This window comes from Giraffa tippelskirchi, chromosome 2, assembly GCF_054371585.1.
Source record: "Giraffa tippelskirchi isolate mGirTip1 chromosome 2, T2T-mGirTip1v1.2.pri, whole genome shotgun sequence".
NCBI lineage: Eukaryota > Metazoa > Chordata > Mammalia > Artiodactyla > Giraffidae > Giraffa > Giraffa tippelskirchi.
The window spans coordinates 67,038,938-67,055,821 of NC_137276.1; the positions used below are offsets into that span (position 1 = coordinate 67,038,938).

Sequence of the window (16,884 nt, forward strand, 5' to 3'; positions counted from 1 at the left end):
TTGGACTCTTGTTGACTATGATGCCTATTCCATTTCATCTAAGGGATTCTTGCCCACAGTTCTGTTCATTTCAGTTCAGTCACTCAGTCGTGTTCAACTCTTTGAGAACCCATGGACTGCAGCATGCCAGGCCTCCCTGTCCATCATCAACTCCCAGAGTCTACCCAAACCCATGTCCATTGAGTCGGTGATGCCATCCAACCATCTCATCCTCTGTTGTCCCCTTCTCCTCCTGCCCTCAATCTTTCCCAGCATCAGGGTCTTTTCAAATGAGTCAGCTCTTCACATCAGGTGGCCAAAGTATTGGAGTCAGCTTCAACATCAGTCCCTCCAATGAACACCCAGCACTGATCTCCTTTAGAATGAACTGGTTGGATCTCTTTGCAGTCCAAGGGACTCTCAAGAGTCTTCTCCAACACCACAGTTCAAAAGCATCAATTCTTCGTCATTCAGCTTTCTTTACAGTACAACTCTCACATCCATACATGACTAATGGAAGAACAATAGCCTTGACTAGACCAACCTTTGTTGGCAAAGTCTCTGCTTTTTAGTATGCTGTCTAGGTTGGTCATAACTTTCCTTCCAAGGAGCAAGCATCTTTTAATTTCATGGCTGCAGTCACCACCTGCAGTGATTTTGGAGCCAAAAAAATAAAGTCAGCCACTGTTTCCACTGTTTCCCCATTATTTGCCATGAAGTGACGGGACCAGATGCCATGATCTTAATGATCATCTGAGTTAAATTCACCTATTCCAGTCCATTTTAGTTCACTGAGTCCTAAAATGTCGATGTTCACTCTTGCCATCTCCTGTCTGACCACTTTCAATTTGCGTTGATTCATGGACTTAACATTGCAGGTTCCTATGCAATATTGTTTTTTACAGCATCGGACTTTACTTCCATCCCCAGTCACATCCACAACTGGGTGTTGTTTTTGCTTGGCTCCATCTCTTCATTCTTTCTGGGGTTACTTCTCCACTGTTCTCCCATAGCATATTTGGGAACTACTGACCTGGGGAGGTAATCTTTCAGAGTCCTATATTTTTTGCCTTTTCATGCTGTTCACAGGGTTCTCAAGCAAGAATATTGAAGTGGTTTGCCATTCCCTTCTCCAGTGGAGCATGTTTTGTCAGAACTCTCCACCATGACCTGTCCATCTTGGGTGGCCCTACATGGCATGGCTCATAGTTTCATTGAGTTAGACAAGTCTATGGTCCATGTGATCAGTTTGGTTAATTTTCTGTGATTGTGGTTTTCATTCTGTCTTCCCTCTGATGGATAGGATATGAGGCTCATGGCAGCTTCCTGATGGGAGAGACTGACTGAGGGGGAAACTGGGTCTTGTTCTGATGGGCGGGGCCATGCTCAGTAAATCTTTAATCCAATTTTCTTTTTATGAGTGAGGCTGTGTCCCCTCCCTGTTGTTTGACCCAAGGCCAAACTATGATGAAGGTAATGAAGATAACGGCAACTTCTTTCAAAAGGTCCCATGCATGCACTGCTGCACTCAGTGCCCCTGGCACTGCTGCAGGCCAACAGTGACCCATGCCTCCGCCGGAGACTCCTGGACACTCACGGGCAAGTCTGGGTCAGTCTCTTGTGGGGTCACTGCTCCTTTCTCCTGGGTCCTAGTGCGCACAAGGTTCTGTTTGTGCCAAGAGTCTGTTTCCCCAGTCCTGTGTAAGTTCTGGTGGGGTTAATGGCGACCTCCTCCAAGAGGGCTTATGCCATACCCAGGTCTGCTGCACCCAGAGTCCCTGCCCCTGCGGTAGGCCACTGCTGACCCGTACCTTTGCAGAAGACACTCAAACACAGTTCTGGCTCAGTCTCTGTGGGATCTCTGGGTCCTGTTGGGCACCAGGTTTGTTTGAGCCCTCCTAGCGTCTCTGATGGGTAAGGGGTTTGATTCTAAATGGTATTTCGCCCCTCCTTTCTTGCTGGGGCTTCTCCTTTGCCCTTGGACATGGGGTATCCTTTTTTGGCGGGACCCAACATTCTCCGGTCGATGGTTGTTCAGCAACAAGTTGTAGTTTTGGAGTTCTCGCAGGAGAAAATGAGTCCTTCTATTCTGCCATCTTATGCCATCAGTTAATTAATTAATTGTTTCCGTCTCCCTCCACAGTCTCCAAATATTTAGCTAAGTGTGTTCCAGTCACTGGCCTTGAGTTAATGGTGTTTTGGGGAATCAAAAAGGGACAGTCCCACAGAGCAGGCAAAACACAGAGAAAGGCAGCAGCTGCAGGAATTGTGAGATCAGCTGAGACGAGTGGGAAGCAAACTGGAGGCAGGAATTAGAGAAGTAATGGGAAGATATAATCATTCCCTTTAGGAACTGCTGAAATACTAGGGCTGGGGGACAGAGCTTTCTGCAGTATGTGGCAATAAGTATGGAGAAATAAGCCATTTCATTCAAGTGTTAAAGGAAACAGTGACTGACTCCAGGGACTAGTGAACTTGGGAATATCCAGTTAAACTTAGAACATAACCTGTGAAAGGCCACTTGAGACCATGTGAGCCACCACACAGGTGACTCGATAGGAACTGGGTCACATACAGATCATGACGTGAACTGCAGACCTTGCAGTTGTCCCTTGTGCTGTTAATCCATCCCTGCTCTTGAGGTCAATCCCTCAAGCCATTCTGATTCCCGAGGTTGTCAATAACCTACCTTTCTTCCTCTCTCTCTCCCCTTCTCATTAGAAAAACAAAAAATGAAAGAAAAAAAAAAAACTGGAAGAATTTTTGTATTTTCACTTTCTCCCCAGCTTCATTCCTTCCCTGACTGGAGCAGAAAATAACCCAACTCTTTTACTCTAATCACCTCTTATTTCACCCTAAATATGAGCTACCAGATTCCTCTATTATTTATTTTCCAGCTTCTCCCAAATCCCCTGCTTTCTCTAATAAAATACAGTTAACTAGGAATTTCAACTGTGAAATGGCAAGAGAGGGAATAACAAGACAGTAGAGATGGAAGGAAGGGGTTGTGAGAAATGCATTTGCTTCAATTGCCAGTCATTAGCCATTTATATGTCCAGACAATGGGCTTGGAAGGACCTTAATGCTGACATCTGAGTTGATCACACCCCCGATAAGATGCCTGTAACAACCATAACGACCATAACACAACCACCTCACATGCGTACCAATGGCTTATAGCTTATCCACAAGTCCACATGTTCAGCTCGTGTTGCTCACACAACTGTATTAGGCTGTTATATTATTCTCCTTTCTCACATGAGGAAGTTGAAGCTCAGGAAGTTTAAATAGCATGCCTAGTTCTTCTGAATCCAAACCATACTGCCTCTTTGCCATCTAATATGCTATCTCTAAGTAAGCACCAGTTCTATTTTGATCAGAGATTATTAACCTGGACCCCTTGGTGAGGGATGGGGGGTGGAGGCTGCGATGACTCTCAAAGCAAGGAGTTCATAAACTTCTTTGGGAAAGGGTTTCAACTTTATTTTAATAATTTCTAATTAAAATCTAGCCTTTCCTTCCATTACGAATATGAGCAACAGCTGCACCTGTAACTTTCTCTCCAGTGAAAACCATGGAAATTTTCGTATATGAGCTATTGTTGCAAATGTCTCAAAATACTGTTTACACTCATCAGGAAGACTATGATTGTTATTAGGTTTGTCATAGAATGCATTAACAATAAGCACGTCTATTAATACACTGCCACTGTAATATTTTAATAACTGTAATTCACTACCACTGACTTCCTTTGTAATCCTAGGTATTTAATGCATTTAAAAACATTCTGAGAAAGGATCCATAGATTTCTCATGATTGCCAGAGGGGTTTATGGTCACATTCACACACATGCATGAGCACACACAGAGACTGAGTTCCTGATCTAAAGGATGCAGCACATGGTCATGAATTGCCTGTTCACCTTGTTCCTGTTTACCATATTGTGTCATATATATTTATATACCTTGCCTTCCCTGGTAGCCTGTGAGTCCTCACGAAACAGGAATGGTACCTTATATTTCGTTGGCTCCTGAGTGCCTAGAACAGGGCTCAGCATTTGTCGAGCTATCATTTATAGAATATCTATTTTGTGCAAGGCTCAAGTCCCATTGGGTGGGGTAGAAGAATAGAGTGATTCAAAGGAGAGCAAAAATTCATTCACATGCTTGTTTGAGCATTCACTCATTTGTTCGTTTAGAGAAATGTCCAGTGGTACTCAATGCCAGCCACTGTGGTAGGCTCTGGGGACAACAGGAAAAATGAAACCCAACTCCTTATTCTCATGGAGTGCCCATTCCATCTTATGGAAAGGAGAGAAAACAAGATTTCTGAAGAGAGAAAAGTGTGAATGATCCCATTTGTTCTGGGGTCATAGTCATGGGGAAACTCTAGTTCTTACACTTAATTCATCAGCTATTTCTGGACAAAAGGTTACTGGGAGAGTCACCACAGAGGTAGGAAATGTAGACAATGATGCTTTTCCTAAGAGGACAAGCCTGTGGGATGTGCGTGAGGACAGTTTACCTTGTTGTATGGTTGCCGGTCCTGCCTAGTAAACTGTGAGAAGTTAGCCCTTCAGTGCCCCAGGTGTTTCTGGGGCTGGCCTGTCTGAAGACAGCAAATAAGCTATCTACCCTCTCTGCAGTTCCGTTTTAGTTCAAGGATTCTATGATGCTATCAGTTAGTCAGAATGTGCAAGGTTGCCTAGATACCTTGGGGCTTCTCCTTCTTGCAAGAAACCAACCTGAGAGACAAGTAGGCCAGGTGACTTCGAACCTGCCAAACGTGTGCTGAAAGACCAGGTGGTGGGAGAATGTGGTGGTACAAATCCCTGAATCGCTGGGCCAGGTCATCCATCCAGGCAGGATGGCAAAGGCAGAGACCTCAGCATAATCAGGAGAGAAAGGGACTTGGAGCTGGGAGTATCTTAGGAATAGTAGAACTGGGGAAAGGATAATAAGGACAACAAGGTCTGGGGCTAACTAAGCAAAATCTGTTCAGGTGAAACATTTCCCCAAGGAGGCATAACCTTAAAATACGAAAAGATAATTTTAACAAGCCCACACAACATCCTTGAGGAGAGGTATAATGCCAATGCAAAAAAAAAAGTTCATTTTCGTGAATCTAGAACCTGTCCACAACAGTATCTCCATACCTATTTCATAAATGTGTGAAAAAATATTTCCTAGGGAACTCCCTCATCCATCCCCAGCATCAACTGGACTCTTTTCTTACCCTCCCTCCAGCCTCCTCTGTTCCATTTGTTTGAATGTCCTGCTTTAGCAAATGGAGACAATTAGCACCATTAAGTACATGAAAAAAATCAACCTGGATGATCTGGAATATCAAATATCATTCTATTCAGTTTGTTACCCATGATAATGGCCTACATTTTTGCTAAGAAAAATTTCTTGGAAGACTTTATTTCAATCATGCCTCTATCTAGGAAATATTTACTAGGAATGGCACAGTGCTGGGTTCACTGGGCCAGAACAAAAATGTATTTAACAAAGTGCTTACAGTCTACTAGGCCTGATAAGAAATGTGTACAGATAACTCTGTGACAAGGTAGAAGGTTACAGGTGGTTTAGAGAATGGGAGCAGGGAATTAAATGAATAGAAAGAGAAAGAGAGAGGACATCCAGTGGGAAAAAGGTCAAGGACAGACCAATTCCTCTTAGTTCTGGAGGGTAGAATAGAGATAGATGGAGCATGTAGGAGGGGCCAAGTTCCAGAGAGGTAGGGGTCAGTTTGGAAGGTGAAAGTTCCTCTGGTCAACTCCTGCTGTTCAAAAGCAAGAGCTGTAGGATCACGTGGTAAATGCCCTGGTCACAGGAAGTATTCATTCAAATCAAATTCAGATAATTTGTTAAAGATGTTATAGAAAATAGTCCATGTATTTCCTCCTTGTTGGTAAGAAGTTTAAACTAGAGAGTTAAACTACAACTTCGGACTCTAGGTGTCTCTTCTTCCACCAACAGAGCATGGAGTTCCCAAGTGATGGAATCATTTCATTCCCAGATGAAATATTAAAACTTCATTCAAAGATTCTTGGGAAATCAAATATTTTTTTTATTTTCTGCATTTCATATACCTGATAGTACTTTAAAAAGCTATCATCAGCAGTGACACAAACCACCTGTAAAATGATGCCCCGAACAGCACCCTCCCTGTCACTCAAATGTATTGAGAAACAAATCCTCCAGGGCGCTGATATAACTCACTTTAGGCATGAAGAGTTTCTTATGGAGATCCCTGGCAATCAACGTTTATTCATCCTCGGGCTGAATACTCCAAAGTTTTTGTTCTCACATCATGCTTGAAGTCAACATGACAAGTTAGATTAGATCTCCAGGTGATTATGTGAGCCCCTATCCCTCTGAAATGTGCCTTCCTAGTAGATGGCCCAATCTGCTACAAGCCATGACTGAAGCCTCCCCATAAGGAATTCAGCCAGCCAGGCCACCTGGGCAGATTGTGTATTTGCTTCCAAGTACAGCAGCCACAGGACCCTAAGCCACAGAAAATTAACAGCTCAGGTCTCAATTGAGAAATTTGCTGAAATGGAATCTCTCGGGACCAATGCTTTGGTTTTACAAGTTGGCCCATCTTTGGTACAAAGACGGCAAATAGAGAGTCATTTAATGCTGTTGAAAGCCAGTAACAAAATTCTAAGAGTACCCAAGAACCTGGGGTTCTCTTTTGGCCATCCAGAAGGTGAAGCCAGCCAGAAGCTTGCGTGTTGGTCTCTGATTAACTTGTCTGCCAGAGGAAAAGCTGGTCAGTAGCCAAAGAACACCAGGCCCAACCCCAGGGGGTTCCTAATGCTCCCTTTGTGCCTGCTGTAACCTCTTGGCCACAGCAGTGATCAGAGCTGCTCCCTTTCCGCTCCCGTCTTCTGACAGCATGAACATCACATCACATTGAGGAGCTAGTTCTTTCACAGTTTCCCACAGTATCCGAGAAAAGCTATAGAAAAAGAGAAAGGGAAAACATCATTGGCACTTAGTTGTAGCATGTGTCAGTAGTTCATGCCTTTTTATGAGTAATGTTCCATTGTATAGATGGACCACATTTTGTTTATCCATTCATCAGTTGATGGTGAGAATGTAACCTTGCATAGCCATTATAGAAAACAGTATGGAGGGTCTTCAAAAATTTAAAAGTAGAACCAGCACATCATCCACTAATTCCACCTCTGGATATTCATCCAAAGAAAACAAAACACTAAATAGAAAAGATACATGTATTCCTACGGTCATTGCAGCATTATTTACAATAGCTAAAATACGGAAGCAAGCCAAGTGCCGATCAATAGATGAATGGATAAAGAAATGTGATATGATACACACACACACATATACACACAATGGTATATTAGTCATAAAAAAGATGAAATCTTGCCATTTGAAAGAAGATGAACGGATCTAGAGGGAATTATGCTAAGTGAAGTAAGTCAAACAAAGAAAGACATACAGCATGATTTCACTTATATGTGAAACCAAAAACAAAACAACAGAAACAGAGTTACAGATACAGAGAACAAACTCCTGGTGGGGTCTTCAGAAGGCAGGGGACTAGAGGATCAGGCAAAACAGGTAAAGGGTATTAAGAGGTACAAACTTTCAGTTATAAAATAAGTAAGTCAGGGGGATATAATGTACAGCATAGAAAATATAGTCAATAATATTTCAATAACTTTATACAGTGACAAATGGTTACTAGACTTACGGTGGTGATCAATTTGCAATGTATATAAATATCAAATAACTATGTTGTATACCTAAAACTAATATCATATTGCATGTCAACTATACTTCAGTTAGAAAAAAAGATGGTAAGTTGTTCCCTTAACAACATTAAGCCTTTCAATCCACTAGCATAGGATATCTTTCCATTTATTTAGGTCTTTCTTAATTTCAACAATGTTTTGTAGTTTTCAGTGTACAAGTCTTTACCTCTTTTGTTAATTTATTGTTAACTATTTTATTCTTTTTGATGCTATTTAAATGGAATTGTTTTCTTAATTTCATTTTCAGATTATTCATTGTTAATGCATAGAAATGCAGTTGATTTTCGTATACTGATTTTACATCCTGAAACTTGACTGAATTTGTTTCTTAGTTCCAATAGTTTTTTGTGGATTTCTTAGGATTTCTATATATAAAATCATGTCATCTGCAAACAAAGATAGTTATAGTTTTGCTTTTCTAATATGGATGCCTTTTAGTTCTTTTTCTTGCCTAACTGCCTGTCTAGACTTACACTTGATTCTCCCTTTGAGGTCACATAATTTTTTGACCTGGATCCTATAAGCGTCTCCCTTAAATAAAGACTTGACTGAGAGACAAAAACCACACAATCATCTGTAGGCAGTGTTAGAAGCAGTACAATGTTGAACAGTGGCAAGAGTGGACATCCTTGTCTTGTTCCTAATTTTAAGGTGGAATCATCCATCCAGTGCTTCCCCAGTATGTATGGCATCAGTTTTTCACAGATGCTTTTATCAGGTTGAAGGAGTTCCTTTATTCTTAGTTTGTTGAGTACTCTTATCATAAAATGTGCTCAGTTCAGTTCAGTTCAGTCACTCGGTCGTGTCCGACTCTCTGGGACCCTATGGACTGCAGCATGCCAGGCCTCCCTGTCCATCACTAACTCCCAGAGTTTACTCAAATTTATGTCCATTGAATCAGTGATGCCATCCAACCATCTCATCCTCTGCCATCCCCTTCTCTTTCTGTCTTCAATCTTTCCCAGGATCAGGGTCTTTTCAAATGAGTCAGTTCTTTGCATCAGGTGGTCAAAGTATTGGAGTTTCAGCTTCAACATCAGTCCTTCCAATGAATATTCAGGACTGATCTCCTTTAGGACGGACAGGTTGGATCTCCTTGCAGTCCAAGGGACTCTCAAGAGTCTTCTCCAACACCACAGTTCAAAAGCATCAATTCTTTGGTGCTCAGCTTTCTTAATAGTCTGACTCTCACATCCATATATGACTACTGGAAAAACCATAGCCTTGACTAGACAGATCTTTGTTGGCAAAGTAATGTCTCTGCTTTTTAATATGCTATCTAGGTTGGTCATAACTTTTCTCCCAAGGAGTAAGTGTCTTTTAATTTCATGGCTGCAGTCACCATCTGCAGTGATTTTGGAGCCCCCCAAAATAAAGTCTCTCACTGTTTCCACTGTTTCCCCATCTATTTGCCATGAAGTGATGGGACCAGATGCCACGATCTTAGTTTTCTGAATGTTGAGCTTTAAGCCAACTTTTTCACTCTCCTCTTTCACTTTTATCAAGAGGCTCTTTAGTTCTTTTTTGCTTTCTGCCATAAGTGTGGTGTCATCTGAATATCTGAGGTTATTGATATTTCTCCCAGCAATCTTGATTCCAACCAGTGCTTCATCCAGCCCAGGATTTCGCATGATATACTCTGCATATAAGTTAAATAAGCAGGGTGACAATATACAGCCTTGATGTACTCCTTTTCCTATTTGGAACCAGTCTGTTGTGCTAGATTTTATTAAAAGTTTTGTCTGCACCTATTGAAATGATCATATGGTTTTTGTCCTTTGGTCAGGTCTTGGTTCAAAGGAAGAGGCTTGCAGGAATCACAGCAAAAATATGTGACCTCAAAGGGAGAATCAAGAAAAGATATCAGTCAGTTACCCTGGATAATTAGTCAGCATCATAGGAAGGGCTAAGCATCAAGGACTACAGTAATAATATGTTTATCTATATATTTCAGCATGATTAGAAATTTTTACAAGCTGGCTAATACCTTTCATCTACCAAGATAAAATGTAAAACGTTAAATAAAAATAAAAGCTGTCATCATTGCATCTTTGTAATATGTCACATAGTCTATAGACACTATTTAACTGAATTCTCCTGACAACCTATGAGGTAGGTATGATTTTTTATCATCCTTTTACAGATAAAGAACTAGGGTCAAAGAAGGTAAGAAACTGGCCTTGGGCCTCCCGGCTTCTAAGCAGTAGAGCCAGGATTCAAATTCACTCTTCATCCTTCTGCCTGCTGATTCTGAGCTCATACTTGACACACTGTCTGTGATGTGCAAAATACTCAGTTCCCATTGCTCCCTGTGAGGTCGGGTTGGACTGTGTTAATGATAACCACTTGTATTTACTGCGTGTATGCTAAGTTGCTTCAGTCTTGTCTGACTCTTTGTGACCCTATGGACTGGAGCTCGCCATGCTCCTCCGTCCATGGGATTCTCCAGGCAAGAATACTGGAGTGGGTTGCCATGCCCTCCTCCAGGGATCTTTCTGACCCACAAATCAAACCCATGTCTCTTATGTCTCCTGCATTGGCAGGTGGGTTCTGCTAGTGCCACCCGAGGACTGTGTAAAACACTTTACATGTATGAACTCACCCAATCCTCATGCAGGCCCATGAAGTAGTGATTATTTCTGCCTGCCTGATACAGCTGAGGAGCCCGGGGTTTAGGGAGGGTGGTGAATACTCCCACATCACAGCACTAGGAAGCAGAGCCACTTTGTCTGTCAGCCCCAAAGGGCTCCACATTCAGCCTCAGCCCCCAGCCCTGAGGCTCTGGGGCACTCACTGTGGGTGCAGCTTGTACAGGGTGCCGTCCACACCCACGGTGATCCTCATGTGCTCAAGTCCCTGGTCTTCCCTCCTCTTCTCCACGATGGCAGCCAGGCCAGCACCATAAAGCTGGGCCGCCCGCCGGGACACAGCACCGCACACCTCCTTCACCACGATGCTATCCTCACATGTGCTGTCCAGGCCGAGCTGCTGCAGGATCCTCCTGACCTGGAGGAGGGCCAGCCGGTCGCTGCCAGCAAGCAGAGCAGGATGTCAAGACATATTGCTGGGGCCCTGGAACCTGCTCCGCAGGACTCACAGTCGCCCATTCCCTAGGTGCCTGAGCAGGAGAAGAAATGGTCCCAGCAAAGGCAAGGTTGGAGCAGGATGCCTTAGAAGCTGAGATTCGAGAAGGTCTGTCACCCCCAGGAAGTCCTACCATCTTTAAAGAATAAAGTATGAGTACATCATCTTTTCAGAATCAAAAGAGGATTATTTTTTTATTATTTATTTGGCTGCACCGGGTCTTAATTGCAGCATGTGGGATCTATTTTCCTGACCAGGGATGGAACCCAGGCTCCTTGTATTGGGAGCACAGAAGGTTAGCCACCAGACCACCAGGGAAGTCCCAGAAGAGGATCATTTTTTAACCTAACCTAACTCTTCGGTAACCATTTAGGAATCTAGGGGCCCAGACAAGCTTCTGGCTCCTCATCTGGGTGCTGTGGTACTGATGTAGCTGGAGAGAGGGAGCAGCCCCAGGAGGCAACCCTCTGCCCAGCCAGGCCCTTACTTTCTATTTTTAAATTTCAAATCTGCTGGAGCCTGGTGAGACAGCAGCATGTCCCAATATAGGGCCTTTTACGTCGAGCAGGTGAAATTGATCATGAGTCACCTTTCAATCTGAGACAAGAACTTGGTTTCAAAGATGCCCCTCGTCCGGAGACGTTCTGAAATCTGGCCGCGAAAGAGGAGACCCTGCTTGGTCAAGTCAATCAGGATCTGCCGCACGATCTCCCCCAGGTACATTCCACTGGTCATTTTCTCGTATCTGTTGAGAGAAAGAGAGACAAGGTTGGTGAGAGCAGGAAAATCAGTGCTGGTAAGTGGTTCCCAAGAGGATCACATGTCAGAGGGTGGAAGGCATGCCACTGGCATCCACTAGCTGCCTGGGTCACAGTGGGGTGGAGTGGGCAGCAGGCCCAAAGAAGCACATGCAGGAGACAGTGTGATGTGGGAAGGCCAGGCTTTGGAGACATGTTGAGCAGACGTCAAGTTCCAGCTCTGCCACACATTAGCTGCATGACCTGAGTAAGAACTACAAGCCATCATCTATGAAACAGGGAGCAAAGCACTGACCCCACAAGACTATTGGCAGCCAAGCATCTGGTGCACAGTAGACACTAAGCTAAAATAAGTCCCTTTTCTGGCCCCAAAGCTAGTTTACCTTGGCTTTGTATTTGAAGAAATCTTCTCCACTAGAGCTTTTGCTCCATGAGATAACACACTTGAACTGTATGCACACACCAAGCATGGTCCAAAATGCTAGCTCCCTTCCTTCTTCCTACCAGGCTGTGAGCTCCATGATGGAAGGTGCAAGAAAAAAAGAAGCTCTACAATCAACAGGCACTGACCAGTCACTCTGCCCAGGTATGCGTGACAGTGACAGTATTAATAACAATGATGTGGAGCTGGACTCCCACTGCCTGCAGGGTCAAATGAAAATCTGAGTGTGCCTGAGACTTACATGCTGGACTTGCGTTCTCTTAACTTCTCAGAATTTCATCAGTCTAAGGAACCAACACTTAGACAAACAATGGGGACAGCAAAGTAAATCCAAGTATGTTGCCCCCTAACACTCTTCACTCCAGAAATGAGATCCTCCAATGGATTCAGACACAAAACTTGGATGCCCCAACTTGGAATTCAGGTCCCTTGTGATTTTGGCCCCTGGTTCAGCTGGGCTTATGGTAACTTGCCTGCCTCCCAGCTACAAAGACTAGTGCCAAAGGAACATGTGGGACCACCATGGCTGGTCTTGGTCTTGTCAAGCCTCTTCCTACTGAGTGTTCTCAGTTGAATAGTCAGCAAGGCATCTGTGACCCAGGCATCCCATCACATTTCCTAGCTCAACTTTTCCACTTGGATATTGTCTCACAGTAAATCTATATTTTCATCTTATTTTTTATAGAAAGACACTGAGCTTAGTCGTGACAAAAACCACATGGCCTGAGAGTAAAACATTTACTCTCTGATCCTTTACAGAAAAAGTATGCCAACCCCTGTGGAAATAGATGGGCCCAGGCTAATAATCAGTTCCCCCCATACTAGCTCTACCCCTTTCTCTCCTACTAAAGAAGCTATATGAGAATGCAAATGAAAATGTACTCTGTTTTGTGTTTGTTTTCTTTTTAGTCATTCATTGTTTTCAGTATTTTTAGTACGGTTAGCAATTGGAATAACCCTTACAAGTGATTGTGACCCATGCTGGGACATGACATCATGGCTGAGAACCAGGATTCCCATCCTTCACTTGAAGTTACTCCCCCAACCCCAGAACCACAGAGGTCAGCAACCTGGCAGCCTGCTCTTAAAAGACTGAGGATGTCGACCTCTAAACAGGACTTACTAGAAACCCATCTTGAGAGTCCCACCATGCCCCTTCAGTGTGACATCAAGGCCACAGTGAATAGATTTCCTGACAACCTTGGCCTCATTTCCAAAGCCACCACTAGACCTTATGGTAACCTTATGGTAATTAGAAAAAGGCACACCTTCTGTTTGTTGGAAACTTGTCATAACATTTTTTTTTAATAAATTTATTTATTTTAGTTGGGGGCTAATTACTTTACAATATTGTAGTAGTTTTTGCCACACTGACACGAATCAGCCATGGGTCTACATGTGCTCCCCATCCCGAACCCCCCTCCCACCTCCCTCCCCATCCCATCCCTCTGGGTCATCCCACTGCCCCAGCCCCGAGCATCCGTCCCATGCATCGAACATGGAATGGTGCTCTGTCTCACATACGACAATATACATGTTTCAATGCTATTGTCCCAGAACATCCCACCCTCACCTTCTCCCTCAGAGTCCATAAGACTGTTCTATGCATCTGTGTCTCTTATTCTGTCTCGCATATAGGGTTATCGTTATCATCTTTCGCTGCTGCTGTGTCCATGCTCTAGTTGTGTCAGACTCTTTGTGACCACATGGGCTATAACCTGCCAGGTTCCTCTGTCCATGGGATTTCCCAGGCAAGAATACTGGAGTGGGTTGCCATTTCCTTCTCTAGGGAAACTTCCTGACTTAGGGATAGAACCTGTGTCTCTTGCATCTCTTGCATTGCAGCTTTACCACTGGGCCATCTTTGCTTTTGTTCAAATTAGACACTTCACTGACATCTGACGAAGAGTTGTCATAAATATACAAACTATACAAATATCTGTAATACGAAAAGGGCACCCCCATAGATCTGCTGACCTACAGAAATGTACACACACCCCTTTCTCACCTCTGTTTGCCAGGATTCAAGGACCCGTCATCCACCTCCTTGTCATATTGGGTCCGGATATCATCTAGGCAGCCATTATCTCCAAATCCTCCCCACTCGGTATTAATGCACATCTTCCCTTCATCCCCTTCCACCAGTTCAATGTTTCTCATCTCCTCCATGTAGCACATGTTGCTGCCTGTTCCTAGAAGGAATCATGAAGGGACTTTAGTCTTCAGAAGACACCACTAGGTCTTAAAGAGCCAGCAGGGTACAGTAGACAGGAATTTAGGTTTGGAGTCAGATACAACTGGGTGTGGACTTCAGCTTTTTATTTATAGTTGGGTGACTACAGGCAAGTATTTCATCTTTCATAGATCCAATTTCTTCATCTGTAAAAAGGAACTAACACCTGCATTATATATTTGTTATCAAGAAAAAAAAATGAGATGATGTCTGTAAGTTTCCTCCACATAGAATTCATACCTGTGATACCATTATCCTCCTCCTTACCCTCCTCATTACTGATAAGCCATAGGCACACAAAGTGAGCTCCAAGTAGTCACCGAGTTAGCAGAGCTGGAAGGGACCATGAGGAACCATCTAGTCTTGGATAAGCAGACACTTGGTATCTGAAAGCCACCCTCTTCTCCTTTGTCCATGACCTGGTCTCAGAACTATTCTCAAGACAACAGTCCAGGCAATTATCATCTTCAATCAAACAAATCTCACCTCTTTGACCTCCCATATCTAGCCCAACCCTTCCCATGGATGAGGAAGCTCAAGTCCAGACAGAATAAGCAACCTGCCCAAGGTCACAAAGCAGGTAAGGTTTAGAGTGAGATGAAACCTCTCCTTGGACTAAGACATCTCAATATATCCCCGTCTCCTTGTGCTATGTACTGCTTACCCTCAGGAAACCCAGACAACCAGCTGGAACAACTGTCTCAGATTCTGTGATTACTTAACCAGTGCCTGTCACTTGGAATGCCCACCGCCCCTGTCTCCACCTGTTCAAATGCCACCTGTCCCCTCACCGCTTACAGTCACCCCCCTGGAATCTACCCTTGCCCTTAATCACTGCCAGACTTTTCCAAAAAACTCCTAAAATGTCTATATCATACCTCAGGCCACTCCCTGCTCCTCTCCTAGGTTTCCTTCCAACTCTTCCCCATCCTGTGCACCTTCTGACAGCTAGAAGAGGTCAGAGAACAGAGGAGGTACAAGTTGGAGCTGGAATGAAAATCTAGCTCTCTCAGCTCCAGGATAACCAATATGATCCAACTGCAGTCTCCCTCCACCCAGTAAAATCTGCCCCAAGGCCCAAACGTGAAAGTTCCCTCTTTCTATGTTATTCTCCTTCCTCAACAGAATGGACAACCTTGGCTTAGAACTCTTAGGGGAAAAGATATTAAGTAAAGACTTGGGAATTAGGAGACCTGAAATCCCAATCTTAACTTTATCTCTGCCATGGACAAAGCTGTCTTCAGAGCCCCTGTGTAATGGAACAATGACCCCCTGCCCCTCAGTATGTTACAAGGTAACTTCCAAAAGATCAGATGGGAGCAGGCCAATGGGACATGCCTGATCACTTACCCGCAATCAGGCCAACCTCACAATTATGATCTTCATAGCCACAGGTCATCATGGTCCCCACTGTGTCATTCACAACTGCAACTATGTCCAGGTCAAATTCCTGCAAAGGAAGAGAGCTCTACTGTAAGTAGGATGTGCAGGCCAAACAGTCTCAAAAGGGGCACATCAGACTGAGGTGGGCAGAGGCCAGAGTCACAGGGCTGGTATCTGATGACAGAGCACAGGGGCCTTGGGGAAGGGACAAGGTCAGGTATGAGCTTCAACACCATATCATACATTTCTTCTCTTGATGGCATCCCTGAGCATATCCACCACATCTTCCCCTTCACAGTCAGTAGCTTTGAAGCCTTTGGTCCACTCAATGAGTGTTCCCTGAAAGAAAGGAAGGCAAATTCATTTGAGCAATAGCTTGCTGAAACCACTGCACAACCTCAGCATCAAATAGATGCAAGGGACTACAGCTAACTGCTGGTCAAATGCTTTTGACTGTGCTTCCATCTGGATCCCTAACACTGGACCCAGAGGCACCATGAAGCATGATGCTCAGACAAGGTCTACTGCTGAGTGGAATAATTGCAGAAATTCACATCAAATCACATTTCCTGGCCATGATTGCACAGAACAAAGACCATTTCTGATTTATCCAATCAATCACATCTTCATGATCAAAGATAAAGCTACAAAATGTTCATCAAAGCATTGCTTCACAGGAAAAATGGGTGGCTAAGGCAGCAAAGAATCTGCCTGCAATGCAAGAGATGTGGGTTTGATCCCTGGGTTAGGAAGAGCCCCCGGACAAGGGAATGGCTACCCACTCCAGTATTCTTGCCTGGAAAATTCCATGGATGGAGGAGCCTGGTGGGCTACAGTCCATGGGGTCACAAAGAGTCAGACACAACTGAGCAACTAACATACACACACACACACACACACACACACACACACACACACATTCTGTCTTTCCAATAATATGGATCTATCATCGTATATCAATATAGGAAATGCTCTATAGCCACAAAAACATAATGCTTTAAGAGAATGTTAGCCATTAGAGGAAGATGTTTACCATACACTGTTAAGTGAACTCACATTCAATAAATACAGAAGGTGAATTATTCTATTATTCTTTTAAAAACCACACACACACACACACACTCAAATCTGGAAAAAGGTCTGGAACATTGCATACACCAGAGGGTTGACAGTGGTTCACTTTAGGTATAAGATTACAGGTACCTTTCAGTCT

General features: G+C 43.7%; 2 protein-coding genes and 1 long non-coding RNA gene across 31 annotated transcripts in view; 1 reads left to right on the plus strand and 2 right to left on the minus strand.

Annotated features, from left to right (window-relative positions):
• The window catches only part of HK1 (hexokinase 1), a 121,986-nt gene extending 117,412 nt beyond the window's left edge, over positions 1 to 4,574 (minus strand). For all 23 annotated transcript variants that reach the window (XR_014076388.1, XR_014076380.1, XR_014076378.1 and 20 more), the window contains exon 1: positions 4,504 to 4,574. The gene's annotated coding sequence lies outside the window, so the exon portion shown is untranslated. The remainder of the gene's footprint in view (positions 1 to 4,503) is intronic.
• LOC145537638 (uncharacterized) overlaps positions 1 to 6,030 on the plus strand; it is a 28,663-nt gene extending 22,633 nt beyond the window's left edge. The window contains exon 6 of the long non-coding RNA XR_014076406.1: positions 5,961 to 6,030. This is a non-coding gene — a long non-coding RNA (uncharacterized LOC145537638). The remainder of the gene's footprint in view (positions 1 to 5,960) is intronic.
• Positions 6,031 to 6,570: 540 nt separating this feature from the next.
• LOC145537485 (hexokinase HKDC1) overlaps positions 6,571 to 16,884 on the minus strand; it is a 54,127-nt gene continuing 43,813 nt past the window's right edge. For 5 of the 7 annotated variants that reach the window (XM_081568166.1, XM_081568178.1, XM_081568170.1 and 2 more), the window contains 6 exons: positions 15,915 to 16,010; positions 15,639 to 15,738; positions 14,064 to 14,247; positions 11,445 to 11,600; positions 10,566 to 10,799; positions 6,571 to 6,948 (listed from right to left, as the gene is read on the minus strand). In XM_081568166.1, the coding sequence (XP_081424292.1) occupies positions 6,801 to 6,948; positions 10,566 to 10,799; positions 11,445 to 11,600; positions 14,064 to 14,247; positions 15,639 to 15,738; positions 15,915 to 16,010 (918 nt within the window). In that variant the 3' untranslated portion in view covers positions 6,571 to 6,800. The remainder of the gene's footprint in view (positions 6,949 to 10,565; positions 10,800 to 11,444; positions 11,601 to 14,063; positions 14,248 to 15,638; positions 15,739 to 15,914; positions 16,011 to 16,884) is intronic. The other 2 variants (XM_081568196.1, XM_081568205.1) reach the window with 2 other exon arrangements.